The 16,431-nt window shown below is 47.6% G+C and overlaps 1 protein-coding gene across 1 annotated transcript in view; it reads right to left on the bottom strand.

Moving 5' to 3' along the window:
* Positions 1-594: 594 nt before the first annotated feature.
* TRIM44 (tripartite motif containing 44) overlaps positions 595-16,431 on the bottom strand; it is an 83,968-nt gene continuing 68,131 nt past the window's right edge. Inside the window, exon 5 of the mRNA XM_070427797.1 lies at positions 595-5,034. Coding sequence (XP_070283898.1) covers positions 5,007-5,034 — 28 coding nt within the window. The 3' untranslated portion in view covers positions 595-5,006. The remainder of the gene's footprint in view (positions 5,035-16,431) is intronic.

Genomic DNA, 16,431 nt, shown 5'->3' with positions numbered 1-16,431 from the left:
CTCACAGTATCGACCGCCTTGGGTTTCACAGTTTGCCTCTGAGAACCTGACATGGTTTCAGTGACACCTCTGGTCCTGATTTTACAGATTGGACTAGAATTGCTTCATTTACAACTTAGTCCTGTCTCTTCAGCAATTACGTCAAATGTGTATTCCACACAAACGATGTTGCTGGCCTCACTGTGATTTCCCGTGTGAAGTTTTGTGTTTTTTCCCCAGAAAATATAAAAAATTAAAGTCTGACCTGCCCCCTGGTTAATCCAAATTGTAAAGCTTTATTATTCGAAAACCCCACTCAGGACCATGAATTCTTTGGGTTATAATCTCCTCTGCTCAGAAAATGTAACCGGGGCAGGGATCATTTTACTTTGAGAAGAAGCCACATCAACATCTTGCTAAGTATAATGACTATCAGTCTGCCCTTTGCCACTTGCTGGAGACCTCCTAAGCCACTCTAGAGAAATCAGGAGTAAATGAGACTCCCACACCTGGGACCAGAACGCCATATTGCCGGCAGGTCCACAGTTAAAAACGTGGACTATCATGAATATCACCCCCAGCGGGTCCTCTGTGCCCAACTCTGAGAGACAGATGGTATTTCCAGTAATAGTTTATTGATTTCCAAATGCACAGGGGCGCTGAGTCCAAACATCCTGGGCTGGCGGTAAATCGCTCTTACAAAATAATTTACAGTATGAAGATGATGTACTGAAACATTAACTCAAACGAGTGGTTCCCTTGAAAGATTGAGTGCTCCCTTGTTTAACGTAAAGGGGGGAGGGGGACGATGAGTAAGGAGGGATGGGACTGCACAGGACAACAGGCAGAGGACAGCAGGTCGTATTCTCCCCCCCAGGCAGTAGTGCCTGTCACAGTAGAGAGACCCGTCAGGCTTAGCTCCCATTAAGTATGAATCTATTGTCCCCTCAAGGTCACATCACACCCAGCCCGGGCTCTGTGGCACTTTTTTACACCAGTAGGTGTACGACTGTCTGAATTTATTTCCGTTTTCTTGCTCTGATGCACGTTCTGCGATTTCTGGTGTGTTCTCAGTTCCGAATGGCACTGTTTTACCTGGCAGGCCCCGGAGGGCAGAACTGCCTGGCCTTATGACGCTTGGAATCGGCTGGGGTGAGCTGGGCACAGACAATGCGATGAGAAGTCTCCCCAATGGGCCATCTTTTGCTCTCAGGGTTGGGCCGAGTCCATCCACAATGAGATTTGTTCTTTAAACACAAAATCCCAGGTGTGCTAGGCACATGGGAAACATTGCAACGGATTTTCTTATAAAAAAAGCACTGAGCAGCCATCACGTGAGTGTGGGGTTTCAGGCACTGGTAGGAGAATGTTTTCTGGTGGGAAGAGGCCTCGGGGCCTTGCCTTTCCTACCGGTTGTGAATTCGGCAGCTGTGCCCACAGGCTGACCGGAGGGGTCCGACTCCGAGCCCCAGAATGGGTTGGCAGACTTCCCTTTTCACCAGGCCACCCAGGGCAGGGCTGTCACCCGGGCTCAGTGCTTTAGGACCTGGCAGCCTCTGCCAAGGAGCTGCTCCTCCTGCTGGCATCCTGTCAGCCCCTAAGCTCCGACTGTCTGGTGACATGTGTAATCAGGGCTGGCAGACACCTTCGCGGTGGCATGCAGAATAATGAGGGGCTGCTTTGAATTCCCTTTGTTCTTAAATTGTGAGCGTGTGCGCGCGTGTGCGTGTATGTACATACACATACACTTACCTTTATGTCCACACGCATACCAGGTGTCAGCAAGGCTCAGTGGACTATGAATGGCCACCCCCGCCCAGGCACAGACCTGGCTGAGGGGACTGAAACATGATGGCTTCCTTTCCTAACAGCAGACCCCCTCCCCCTTTACTGCTGCTGAGAAGCTGTATACTCTTGAAGGCCCGGAAATTCTTACGGGACGGCTTCTGGGGGTGGGCTTAAATTAGCAACTCGTACTTAATGCACCCGCTGAAGAGGAAGAATAGGCAACTTTGATGCCTTTTCTGAGCCCAAACCACAGTCATACAATGTAATTCTGAAAAATAAGTCATAAAGTGGGTGGTCGCACTGCGGGGCGGGGGGAGGGGGGGGGACGCTGCTGCCTTTAGCCCTCTGTACTGAGATGGACCATGGGCCACAGAGTTAGGAGGAGCTGGGCTCAAAACCCGGCTCCAATATTTCCTAATAGGTCAAGGCAAGTGAGTCTTCCACTCCCAATCGGCTTCATCATCTGGGAACGGGGGCCTAGTACAGGGCCTGGTCCATAGTTGGTCCCCAGTATAGGTTATTTCCCTTCCTGGTTGTCAGAGCTGAGACTCCAAGCATTTCTTGGAATGGCACTGAATTTAATGACATCAAATAAAAACAAACACCCCCCCCCCCCCCCCCACCCCAGCCTCCAGACACCCGATATTTGGAAGGCAGCCAGGCACTGGTGTTAGGACCCAGTTCATCCTGAAAATGCTCATTAGCTGCCTGCCTGCATGACCTCTCCTGGGATTTCTGCAGAGCCTGCGGCAGTCCGGACAGGACTTGGAGCACAGTGTGTGGGACCTGCGGGAGGGAGGCCTCTCCACACTGGGGCTCACAGTGCCTGCAGCTGCAGCTCTGGGAAGCCGGTGCCGCTGCAGGAAGCATCCTCATTCTGATGTTGGCAACGCTGCCGGCAGGAACTCGGGAGCCTGGCAGACGCTGCTGCACTGTTTCGTGCTTCCCTGCTTAAAGTTTTATCAGGTGCTGAGGACAGCAGGAACCCATAAAGTGAGTCTGAAATCCTCTCTAAGTAAAAGCAGAAGTGCTTTCCTTGAGGACTACAGGGATACGATAACTTATGGAGACAGGCTAGCATGCATTTTCACATTTCCGTTCATATCCTCTGCATAAATGCTTGGGTTTCCCAAATACCGATTTAAAGTAACATGGGATCAGGTATGAAGAGGCCAGTGATCTGTCCATTGCTGAGACAAGGCTACTATGTAGAGATTGAAAAAGAATATTTGGAGAAGATAACACGAGTTCCCACATCTTAATCGTCTCGTTTTTAAGCTCTTATTTTAAGAGAGGCCATTGGTTCTTCTTTAAGGGGCGTTTCATCGGATGGGTTGGAGCTGTCATCAGTGTTACGTGGGATTCTCCAGCCTTTGCAGGCAGACAGGTACAGTGCCATTGTCTTGGCCATTTGTTGGCTACTAGTTTGAGAGAAAAATACCCTTTTCCCCCCTTAGCAGTCCAAACTTCTCTCAAATTTATAAATAAGCCCTGACATATTTAGTGAGCTAGGATAACCCGAACCCAGAAGTATACATGCCTGGTAGCCTCCTGGCACCAAAGGAATGGTCATTGAGTAGCATGCACAGAACTGAACAATGATATACATAGGATTCCTACAGCACATAAGTATTGTTTCTGCCTCAAAACCATACTGTGCACACAAAAGTCAGCAGGCCCGAAAGCTATGTAATGGGTCCAGGGATCAGGCAGGCAGGCAGCAGGCAGGAAGAGGGGGTTCCCCAGGGTAGGCTCCTTGGGTGCCTCAGAGGCACCAGAAGTGTACGCCCCAGTCAGCAGGAGCCCCAGGGACACCAGGATACAGTTCCAATGGTCCTTCTCAGAAATGAAGACCAAAGTGCCACTAAAGGCTGAGGAGAGGGAGCACCCACCCCACCTGCAAATGAGAATTTCCTGTGGGGGCTCCCATTTTACCTTAACCACACTGATATGTACGGAACTCTATTTCATGCTATAACTGTTTGTTTTACCTAAAAATAAGGTCACCCCCTGATTCCAAACTATCTAAGTAAGACGGATGCTGAAGATGCAGGTGTTTTAGCAGCGTGGCATTCCCTAGGACACCACTGCTCATTTGAGCATAAAAACCTGGCTGTGAGGAGCTGGGATCTGGGAGCCTGATGTGTCTGCTCACGTGACTAGAGAGGAGGTTTCGGCGGGGAGATGCTCCAGGGACAGCTGGCCGGGAGTGCTCGGGCAGAGGGGCTCCGGCTGCCGTGCAGGGAGGGTATCTACTGAGAGACGAAGCTAAGCTCCATTCCGTACATCGTGAGTGACAAGAACTCTCCCCACACTGCATTTAAGCCAAATTAGGCTGTGTGTGTGTGTGTGTGTGTGTGTGTGTGTGTGTGTGTAGGGCAAAAACCTACATTGAAAATTCCCACTTGGTAATACACATCCCAGCCTTTCATGTGACAAAATTCATCAAATCTCAGAACTCGCCCAATCATTCAGGTCCATCAGATCCTTCAGTGACTGTTTTGGAAACTCAGACAATTTGGGTTCAGAAAACTGATTTCAACGTTTAATCAGATCTCTTTGGTCCTCTTTTTTTTTTAATGTTTTTTCCTTTCTAAGTCTTCAATCATTTTTTTTTTCATTTCCACAGCACTGGATTATGAATCTGAAGTCCTGGATAACCTCATGTACTAAAAATATCTCTATATATGTCTGAATTTTTAACTCTTTCTCCAACCCTGTCTTTAAACCATCCATCTTATTTCACAAAACCACCTTTTCACAAATGCACTGGACTTTTAGAGACTATTTATGTGGGTCCAGCCCTACTCTGCCTCGTTTATTTCATGCTTCAATAGTAATAAGGTGGCAGGTAGGGAAAATATTCTGACTGCCCTTCAAGGTTACTCCAGAGTCTTCCTAGTGAGGAGGTACATCTGGGTCCCTAAAATTCCAGGGGCTGGCTTTCTTAGTTCAAAGCAGCCATGGAGGAGCTACCTGAAGGACCCTTCCCAATTGCTCCTGGTTGATCCAAGGGGCACTCTTCCTTAACCCACCACGACACAAGAATGAGAAGCACACAGTCAGTGAGCATGAAACGGGCATCCCCAGAGAGCTATGTGCCTGCTGAGGGCCTGGGGACGTATGGGTGGAAGGACATTGGTTGCGGGGCAGCTTTCACAGAGTCAGAAGCCGTTACATACACGCTGTCACACACACACGGGGGGAAGGAATGGTTCTCCGCTGGGGGTGGCGAGCCTTCATGTGTCCTCTTCGTCACTGGCCCCACTGCAAAGGAAAGGAGATCAGGTGAGGCAAGACATCACAGGGGGGAGGCGACCGAGGCTGCGGCTGAAGGCACAGGCTCTGTGGTCAGACCCCGGGTTCCAGCCCTCACCCTGCCACTGCTGGGCGCTGCACGTGGCCATGGGCAAGCTACTTACCTCTCTAAGTTCCGAGTTATCTGACTAGGGGGATTATGGTGATGATAAAACCTACTTTCTGGGTTCTTGGAGGATTAAGTACGATAATACACATAACATACACAGGGCCACAGCAAGTGAACAGCTATTTAAATGAGCAGGGGTGGCTCAGAATTGTTTTTTAAACTTACTTGACAAAATGAATTGCAGGTAAAAATCAGGAGTCTGGCTTCCCCTAAGCCAGGGATGGCGAACCTTTTGAGCTCGGCGTGTCAGCAGTTTGAAAAACCCTAACTTAACTTTGGTGCTGTCACATATAGAATTTTTTTGATATTTGCAACCATAGTAAAACAAAGACTTATATTTTTGATATCTATTTTATATATTTAAATGCCATTTAACAAAGAAAAATCAACCAAAAAAATGAGTTCACGTGTCACCTCTGACACGCGTGTCATAGGTTCACCATCACTGCCCTAAGCCTTAAGCCATCTACTGTTAGGAAAGAAAGACAACAGGAAGCTGTCATTCTGCTCTCCTCTCACGGAATCCCCCCAAGGTTTCAGTTCATGCCACGGACAGTCACCCGACTCAGATGTCACCACTTCAGAGAGGGTACTGCACCTAAGTAGGACCCCTGATGATTCTTCATAGCCACCTTATTTCTTTCATAGCCCTTATCACATCCTGTAAAGTATTTGCTATTTACTCTCCCGTCTACTGCCCACTGGAGCATGAAAGAGTAGAAATACAATCTATTCTATTAACTACTGTTTCTCTAACACTAATAATGCACTGGGCACGTAGAAGCATTCAATAAACAGTTGTTTTTAAAAAGTGAGTGAGAAGTGGACACAACAGGAAGAAAGGGAGGAGAGAGAGGGAGTTGAAGGGAATAGTCAGTCATCCTAGATGGCACTGATACTTCAGTGGCCAAACCATGAGCTGTGCCCCAGAGGATGGCTGGGGGCTCAGCTGCTCAGGGGTGGACCTCCCTGGCTTGGTGCTGGGTGAGAACATGGCTTAGACAGTGGCTGGGACAGGAGGGCGGGGCCAGAAAAAGAAGGGGGACAAGAGCAAGCACACTGAAAAGGGCAAAAGCAGCAAACTCACCCAGTTCCCCCTCCTGCACTTCTCGAGGCCACGGCCAAAACTGTCACAAGAGCCAATCGGCTCGGGTGCCTGAGTGGCGGGGGCACTGAGCCAAGGCCTCCTCACCCTCTGCCACGCCCCTTATGATCCTAGGATGGAGGGGCTGTTATGTTTATTAGCCCTTTCCCCATCTGGACACAGTGGAGCTCTGAGAGATGTAAAATCCTCGATCACAAGAGCAAGGTCTGTGTCCCCTGGATAAAGTCTGAAGTAGTCAAGTCAGGGAAGTTGGAAGGGAGGTAAAATCTTCCTCCGGTAGAGACAGGGGCTAAGTAAGGAAGAGGACAGGCTTGGGGTGCACCAGCTCCCAGCCATAACCTAGAGAACGTTACCTCACAAGGGACTGTCTATATCTGTATCAAATCTGTGCTCTTTTACATCCATCTGGGAAAGACTTTAAGGGAGAATATCCTAGGCAACTAACTTGGAGTACTTTGGCTCAGGGCGAAAATATTTCAAGACGTAGCCTGACAATAAGCTAAGTGTACTCTGGGAGCCCAGAGAACCAACTGAGCAGCCTTTACTACCCAAATCCCTCCCGTTTCCGCTCCTTTTTCCTGACTGTTGTCCAATCACAGGATGGAGGGAGCATGCTGGGAAGGGCGGGACCGTGAACCAGCGCTAAAGAGCCACGTGTTTGGTGACATCTGTCCCAAGGGGAACAAAAGGTCTTTTATGAAAGCTTTTCACCAGAATCAAGGCACAGTTGGAACTGGCGTCATAATCCACCCTCCCCCGCCTTGGTATTATATAGATATCGAGCTCTTATTGTTCTCTTGTCAATGCCCTTCAACTATGAGAGCCTAGCATGGTGACTGTGCCCTTAAGCTGTAGTTCCCAGTCAGCATTCTTCACTCGAAATGCACAAAGGGTTCATGAACCCACTGAAATGGTATACAACATTTGCCTATGTGTTCCTTTGTCTGAGAGAGGTCACAATTTTCATCATATTCACAGAAAGGTCAACAACCTCCCCCCACACCCCCCGTCCCGACCCCAAATGAGTATAATGAAATTGTAAGTGAGTGCTTTTTGTGTTGCCAGGTTCTTTACTCTATGACTCCTAGTGCTGGCTTGGGGTCAGAAGCCAGGACTGATGAAATCTTTTCTCATTATCCTAAAAGAGATCTGTTCTTGGGTCTGAAGGATATAGTTCATCTCATAGTTTAAAAGCACGAGACCTTGAGATCCTGGCATATCGCTGATTGATTCTTTTACTTGCTAAATATTTATTGACAGTCCACTGTGTGTAGGCATGATGCCAGGCACACCAATAAGTAAGAGAGACACAGCAATTGCCCTCCTGGACTTGACTTTACAGCCTGCTAAGTGAGGAAGAGAGACAGAGATGGGCAGAGACAGAGAGAGAATATATTTTCCAGAATAGCATCTTCAAACAGAGCATATTTGTTTTCACAATTTAATTAATCACCTGTCTTCCTTTGCGTGTGGTCTTTCCTGGAGGGTTAACAATATAATCATCGCCTAGTGTTCCTTCACTTTGTATAGAAGCTGGTCTGCGCTCATAAGATTTTATCTTAAAATAGTCTACAAAAGTCTACTTTCTCCAAGGGAAGTGGCCAGACTTCCACCTCAGCCATTCACCGTCCTTCTCTGAAACTTCTACCAGTCACACTTTGATTTTTAATGGGAGTGGTACTCAGAGGTTATTGAAATGCTTTTTAATGTCCTGTTGTTGTTTGAAATGAACTAAGGGTGTTAGATAGACAGCCCATTCTATTGTTGGCATTGACCACCGAGGGAGGCAGCATTATCTAGTTGCTTTGAAGTCACCAGGCTGAGCTGGGTTTAAAACTGAGCTGAACTGCTGAGCTGTGGGACCGTGGGTGAGTGACTCAACCTCTCTGAGTAACACTCCCTCTAAGGCAGTGGTTCTCAACCTTCCTAATGCCGAGACCCTTTAATACAGTTCCTCATGTTGTGGTGACCCCCAACCAAAAAATTATTTTCGTTGCTACTTCATAACTGTAATTTTGCTACTGTTATGAATCGTAATGTAAATATCTGATATGCAGGATGTATTTAGGCGACCCCTGTGAAAGGGTCGTTCGACCCCCAAAGGGGTCGCGACCCACAGGTTGAGAACCGCTGCTCTAAGGGTTGTTGTAATGAGATGGAAGGTACTTTTTTAGGATGAAAAATGCCAGGTGAAATATATATTTCACAGGTCCTTTGATAATCTGCTTTTCCTCTCAACTAGTCAGGATTGCTATAGAAAGAGAAGGAAATATAGACACTGGGCTTATCTCTCAGGCCTCACAGCGCCTGTGCCTCTGCAGGCCTGCGAAGATACCTCTCAGAGAAGCTCGGGTCTCTAGCGCTGCCTCAGGTCCACGCTCTGATCTCCATGCACCTTGCGACTTGTCTGCCGTGTTTAAAGGCGGCTCCCCGTCTTGCACACCACAGGGACTGTGTGGCAGCCTGTTTCTGTGGAAGATGGAGAGGCACCAGCAGGCCTGTTCAGGCAGCACCATTACACAGGGAGATCCTTGCACAGAAGTAGCAGGCAGCGGCTTGTTTGCCTGCCTATGTCCCATCTGTTCTTAGAATGCCTTTCTTTAGGACAGAGTCTTCTGTTGCTACTGTTGTTGGATTTATATGGAATCATTTCCAGCCTTTTTTTTTTTTTAATTAAAAAAGTAAGTTTTCCCATTTTGCTGAGCTGTATTTTCTGTAACAAGTATTGCTTCTATAAAAAGAAAAAAAAAAACACCCTATGGTGTTATCCACCAGTGATAATCAACATTAACACACTGCAATAGATTTATCTATACCCCCATGCATATACAAAAATAGATATTCCACAGGGTTTTTTCATAATCTGCTTTTCCACTCAATTATCAATGATGAATACCTTCCTTATCAAGAATAATACCTCTATAAGATTATGATTCATGATTGAATTGTCTGGATTTATTCTACCTATACTAGACACAAATTATTTCCACCTTTTCATTCTTAACCACACCTTTGTGACACACATCCATGTGGATGATTTTTTAGGTTTACCCTTAATTATTTCTCCCAAAAAGTTCCCAGAAGGGAAATTCCTGGGTCAACGGGCATGGTTGTTTTTTGTTTTAATAAATTCTATTGTATAGGATAGGTTCAAGTTTACAGAAAAATTACAAAGGTAATACAGAAGGTTCTAATATCTACGTTCCTCTGTTATGTTAATATAGAACATTTGTGGTATATTAGTATTAATTGAATTTTATGTTTTATTCAGATTTCCTTAGTTTTTCTCTAGTGTCCTTTTTTCTGTTCCAGCTGTCACCCAGATACCACACTACTTATAGTCATCAGGGGTCCTAAGGTTCCTCTTGGCTGTGATGAATTTCCAGATTTTCTTGGTTTTGATTGTGGTGACAGTCTTGAGGAGTACCGGTCAGGTATTTTGTAGAATGTCACTCAATTGGGATTTGTCTGATGTTTTTCCCATGATTAAGCCATAGCTTTGGGCCTTTAGAAAACTGCAGAGGTAAAGTGTCATTCTCCTCATGTCATATGGAGGGTACATATTATCAATGTGACTTAGCACTGGTGATGTTGACCTTGAACACAGGCTGAGGCAGTGTTTGCTAAGGTTTTTCCTAAGTAAAGTGACTTTATTTCCCTTTCTCATATTGTCAGAAGTCACCAGGAACTACCTGCATCTAAGGAGTAAGGAGGAAGGAGTTACATTCCCCTCATGTTTGAGGGTAAGGTATCTACCTAATTACTTGAAATTCTTCTGAACATGAGATTTGTCTCTTCATTTATTTACTTACTAGAGGCACGGTGTACCAATTTGTGCACAGGTGGAGTCTCTTGGCCTGGCCAGTGATTGGGCCTGATAGGGGCCATCTAGCCCAGTCCTAATTGTGGCCCATTGGTGCCGGCTGGCCGGCGGGGAGGGACCGCACTGATCACCAGGGGGCAGCTTCTGCATCGAGCGTCTGCTCCCTGGTGGTCAGTGCGCGTCATAGCGATTGGCCAACCGGTCATTCGGTAGACTGGTCATAATGGTCACTTAGGCTTTTATATAGAGAGAGTCAATCAGTTATTTATATCAGGATGGACTCGTGGACATTTATTTTATACTTTGGGTTATAATCCAGTACTTCTTTATTTATTTTGTTGCTGAAACTATTTAGCTGGGCCTTTGGGAGCTCTTTCCTCAGCTCTGGAGGCCCCTGGCTGTTCCCCCATCAATGTGTAGTTGGTTTTATTTGAAGGGCTTTATTTCTTGAGCACTTTCTTACTTTCTGGCACTACAAAATGTTCCAGGCTCATCCTATATATTCCCTACCCCAGTCCTAGAATCAGATGGTTCACCAACCATCCAAGGACATGTATTTTTAAAGGTGTCTCATATAGTATTGTTCAGCTGCCCCCAGAAATCATCTTATCCTCACTTACAATCATTACTCATATACGTATGAGCATGGGGATGATACTGTGGTTTATATGTGTCTTTCTCTTTTCTGAAATAATTTCCATGTTATTTTCAGTTTCCTGTTGAATTTCAAGAGGAGGCTAAGCTTCCCAGCTCCTCGGCCTTTTTGTTGGCTTCCCCATCTTCCCTTCCTCCCCAGCACTGATGGATTTCTCACAACCAAGGACCTCCTGTGGTGGGGCTGAGAAGAACCTTCCCAAACCCTCACCCTCTGGGCCCAGGTCACTCCAGGGGCTGGGGCTTGGGAAGCAGAAAATAGCTTCCCTGCTTACTTTCTGTACCTTCAAGAAATCCACCCGACCCAGTTTCCTCATCTTTTCTTGGCAAGTGAATAATAGAAACCAAATCTTTCTCAAGCAGTGTTCTCCCACAGAAATCTTAAACATAAGCCTGTTGCCTCAGCTACTGTATCTTAGCCGATACCACAGGAAGAGGGGGAAAAGAATCAATAAACACACTCTCTTCACTCATCTCTAATCTCTTTATGAATGGTAAGCTTTTATTTCTTTATCTTTTTTTACCATGTCCCAGATTAGTTCTCAGTAGCGCTGAGTCCCATGATGACCTTGAATTGAGGTCCAGACGTTGTAGAAAGCTGGAAATTGGAAGCATACCAACTCTCAAGACCTAGTGCTACTTCTCATATCGCACAGAGTTCTGAATGTGGATTTAAGAGCTAGAAACACCTAGGTTTATGTCACAGCTTTGCCATTTACTAGCGGTGGGATTTTGAGTTCGGTGTTTCTGCCTGGAAATGGAGGACAATTTAGGACCTCCCTGGAAGAGTTGCCGGGAGGATTAAACGAGGATTCATGTAAACAGAGTGCTTGGCTAGGTACCTGGCACAGAGAAAAAGCTCAGTACATTTTATAGTTATTTAGTAACATCGCATGAAGAAATCAAAGCTAAGAGGCTGAAAGTCACACAGTGAGTGGGTGGCACAGTGAGATAAACTGGAAGTCAGAATTTCTGGCTCCTGAATCCACCGTCATACCTGCAAGCCCCATTTCTCTAAGAACGCCACTCATTCACAAGAGAGAAGGGCTAACCCTGCTGTTACACAGGCACAGTAGGCATGCTGTCGTTTGAACGGGTTCATTCCTTCTCACGCCCAGTCCGTTGGTATTTGATAATAGGCTATTTGTTAGTAACGACAATAAATCATTAAGTGGTTTATATGTGCCAACCATTGTGCTCAACTCCTGGAGAACACATCTACCTCTCCCATTATGTCCACTGGCAGGTTCCGCTGACTCGCTGCACAGCCATCCCATCCATCCATCCCTCTCCCCCACTGCCGCCACCACCACCACCTGCTTGAGCTACAGCAATTGCCTTTTGACTGGTGACTTCCTCCTACTCTTCACTTTACTACTGTCTAGTTTTCAAACTGCACTCAGAGTAATATTTTTCAAATGGACAATGGATTATCTTACTGTCCCACTTAAACATCCTGCAATGGCTTCCAAGAACTTTAGAATAAAGCCCAGGGCCCACAAATCTCCACCTGACTTGTCCCCTGCCTACCTTTCTAGCCTGTTTGTGCCACCTGCCAGCCACATTGGTTTTATTTCTGCCCCTCAGATCACAGAGCTTGTTCTTGCATCAGGGTGTTTGCATTTTCTGTTCTGTCTCAAAAGCTCTTCTCACAGTTTAGAATGATGGGTGCCTTAACATTCAGGTCTCAGCTCCAATGTCACCTTCTCAGAGGCTGGCTTTCCCTCACCCACCCCTGCACTACATTAGACTGTTGTATCATCTTCACAGCTCTGACCACCCTCCACAATTACTTTGAGATGGTTAGGGTCCTTAACAATTTTGTTTCCGCTAAGCCACCAGTACCTGATAATGTGCCTGGCACCTGTGAAACCTCAACAAATATTTTTTGAATGAACAAGTGAATGATCAAAACAACCTGCAAAATATATTATTGTTCTAGAAAGCTTGCAAGGTGTCCCAGGCAAACAGTGGGCAGCTTGCTGGTCTTAGACATACTGCTGAGTAACCTCATGGACAGCTTACTTTCAGGGGTGAGACCAGGCTCCGTTTAGTTTCTAACAGTCACTGCAATCACCAGGCACGTAGAACCACAGCGGGCACCAGGTGTGGATTAAGTTGCTGTATCATGAACAGCGATGGCTCTTACAAATGGCTAAGCCTCACTGGTAAAGGATGGGCGTGTCTGATGAACAAGGAGTTCTGTGTCATGGAGGGCAAAGCAGAAGCAAGTTCATGTCCAGCCCTCCCCAAACAAGGAAACCTGAAGAACCGATGTTCTCATCTGGCTTCCTTATACAACAGCTGCACTTTTGGCAGCTCCCAGCCCTGCTCAATCCAGCTGTGAACTGTGCTCAAGGCCTGGATTCCAACACTTTAACCATCCACCCCTCACCCTGACGGAGAGAGAGAGGTGAGGATAGTATCAACTCATCCAGACCAAGACGGAGGTAAAGGGGTACCTATTCCTTGCTCCCCTCCACTCAGACGAAATGCCAGCTGCAGCAGCATGGAGGCAGAGGTGGGAGAGCTGGGTTAGTTATGTGGTGGCAGTGACGGTAGGGACAGAGGGAAAAGTGCACGACTGAGAATCAGACATGGCTTCATGACTCCCCTGCAGCACACATTAGCAGTCAGACCTGGGTGAGGTGGCTCTTTACGGTTTCCATGTCTGTAAGATGAGGATAATGGTACATTGAAGTACTCATTAAATGCACGCTGTTATTATCTGGTGGGCACTGAGCTAGTCACATCAATGTTTTCACATTCCATTTTCTTTTAAAATATTTTTATTGATTTCAGAGAGGGAAGGAGAGGGAGAGTGAGATAGAAACATCAATGATGAGAGAGAATCATTGATCGGCTGCCTCCTGCACACCCCACACTGGGGATTGAGCCCCACAACTGGGCATGTGCTCTGACCGGGAATCAAACCGTGACCTCCTGGTTCATAGGTCTACACTCAACCACTGAGCAACACCAGCCAGGCTCACATTCAGTTTTCACAAAAATCATCCTGTGTAGTAGCATAAACACTCCATCGTACAGATGAAGAAAATGAGGAGCAGAGAAACGAAGTGACACCCCAGCCCCACAGCGAGGCAGAGCTGGAAGTGCAGCCAAGGCTGCCCTTGTGTTTCACCCTGGGCAGGGGGCTCAAGGAGGAGTGTAAACAGCACATGGGAGGCTTGTGAGGTGAGCCTGGCCGCATTGGTCCAGCTGGCTTGCTGGTAACGCCGCATTACCAGGAGCACAGGCTGTAACCTCTCCTGATTGCTAAGGACTTTTCCAAAGCCTTGGCTGACTCCAACTCCACTTGGACACCGATTACTAGAAATCTTTCTCCCTGCAATGGAGGATCCCAAACACCTGTGACTTTCCTGTAGTAACCTGGCTGTGGGACTGTACCATTTCCATCAGGTTCTCACCTGGGTTCTGTGGGTTCCTGCAAAGAGTCAGACAAAAGAGCCTGCCACCAAACCCTCCCCCTGGACTTAGGACACGGTCTCTTTGGGTCAGACAGGTTTCAATGTCTATCTGATCTGTCCTGAGGGGCGCCCAGGCCTCACTCTTTTAATTAGGCTACGTACACAGAAAATACTTTTCAAGGCTTCAGCTGATTTCCACTCCGCTCACGAGAGGAGAGAATCTGACTTAAGTGGAGATGATGCCCCCTGTCTGCCTTCAGGGAACAGAGAGGAAGGTGGCCTGTGGATCCCTGCCTGGCCCTCGCAGCCCCCGGGCTCAGGGATTCAGCAGCCATAGCGTGACTGCACTGTACATGTCAGCCTTTGGAGGCCGAATCTGTGTCTCACACACCAGTTTGTCCCCAGTGCTCGGCAACTTCCCTGGCACTTAGGATGTGTTTGGTGGCTGACATGCAGGATCTCTCACAGCCTGCCTGGGCCTGGGGAAGGGGCTGAGCTGGTGAAGTGAAAGGTGGGGCGGGAAGCTGACTCTTCTAGGAAAGTAGACTGTTCTCCCAGGAGCCCTGAGAGCTTTCCACTTGGAGACCACCTGACAGAGACAGTGTGATCAGTTAGTGTTGTCGACTTCGGAGTTCAGACCAGGATTCTCATCCCAGCCCTTCCGAGCTGGCTGACTTTGGCAAAGCTTTTTAACCTCTCAGAGCCGTAGTTAGTCTCCGAATCTGTGAAACACAGTCATGGTTCATTCCCGCTTTCAGTGACTATCTTACAGTGTTCACGGAGCATCAGGAGTATGTCAGCACTGCAGCAGGTGCTGGCAGGGCAGCGGGGAGCAACACTGGCAAGGTCCCTGTTCTCATGGGACTTAATTTCCAGTGAAAGCGGCAACTAACAAGTAAACAGATAAATCATTCCAGAGAGTGGCACGTTCTCTGGAGAAAATAAAGCAGGGTGCCCGGAAAGAGAAAGATGGCGCGTGTGTGTTGGGAGGCAACTCAGGAAGGGATCTACCTCTTAGGGTTGAGGACTAAATGAGACAATGAAGTGTAAAGTGTCTAATACACTTACTAACAAGTAATGAGCACTCAACCGACTTCAATTGCATGGCACTCTCATCCCCAGTCAGTGGCTTCTTTCACTCACAGAGGCTGAGCCCCTATCACATGCCAGGCCCAGGAACATAAAGGGGAGTGGGATGGGCTCCCTCCCCGTAAGGGGCTTACAGTCTGGCATACAATATCGTGTCTGTGGTGTGAGAGAAGGAAGAAGTGGTACATCCCACCTGCAGAGTCTGGAAAGACACTCTTCAATGTTGGCAGGTGGGCTGGTATTTTCCCAGAAGACTACGGGGCCAGAGGAGGGCAAGCCAGGTGGAGGGGACAGCTTGATGCTGTACAGGGAGCTGTGAACGCTCAGAATGGCCAGAGATGGTGTGCGAAAGCACACCGATGGGAACAGTGTCTCGTCAGCAGGCCCGAATGCTCATCTCCACTAGTCGTGCTTGAAGTGTCTCCTAAGAAGATGGGGATGCGGATGAAAAGAACCGGGATGAGAAGAGCGCCCGGGCTCCATATGGTGTCTGCCGCAACTGCCAGCACTCCAAGATGGGAACAAGGGCTGTGCTTAAAATATCCACACGCTTCTGAAGAACACGCCCCAAGGCAGCACAAACAGATGTTCCAGGGAAAAAAGAAAAACAAACACCCAGGGGTAACTCAACATAAAGCCTACGTGGGGGGTAGGCAGGCATCGGCTGCTCCAATGTGATTCTATCATCAGCACGAGTCTGGGACTCAGCTTGGAGCAGTAAGCAGGTGCCAATGCATGACACTGGTGGTCTGGAGTGGACAGACACTTACTCGCAAGCCAGACTCGCTTGTCTAAGGGTCTAAGGCCAGGGACAGTGAGAGGCTGATCTGGGAACAGAAAGCTACAAGGCGGTTTCCTGTGCCTACTTCATGCCTCAGGCATCTCTGCCAGCACATTTTCTCTGAGACTAGTGTAACCAGAGTGGACATTTGTGAAAGGGAACCATTCGGACTGGTTCCCCGCCTGTTTACTACTCTGGCCTATCTCTGCCCTTGCAGTAAACATTCTGGGAACAAAGAAAAAGGTAGGAAAGCTAAACCTCCCCTCCAAATTCTGAAAGGTCATGATACAGCCACCAGGTCCGAACTGTAGGACTCTGCCCCTATGGGAAGGCTGCTTGATGCAGACAGCCGAGGAG

Source organism: Myotis yumanensis, unplaced genomic scaffold (assembly GCF_028538775.1).
Source record: "Myotis yumanensis isolate MYYU_CA2020_CCGP unplaced genomic scaffold, mMyoYum1.0.hap1 SCAF_10, whole genome shotgun sequence".
In the NCBI taxonomy this organism is placed as follows: Eukaryota; Metazoa; Chordata; class Mammalia; order Chiroptera; family Vespertilionidae; genus Myotis; species Myotis yumanensis.
The sequence above is the reverse complement of the archived record's forward strand: the minus strand, read 5'-3'. Positions and strand labels throughout refer to the sequence as shown.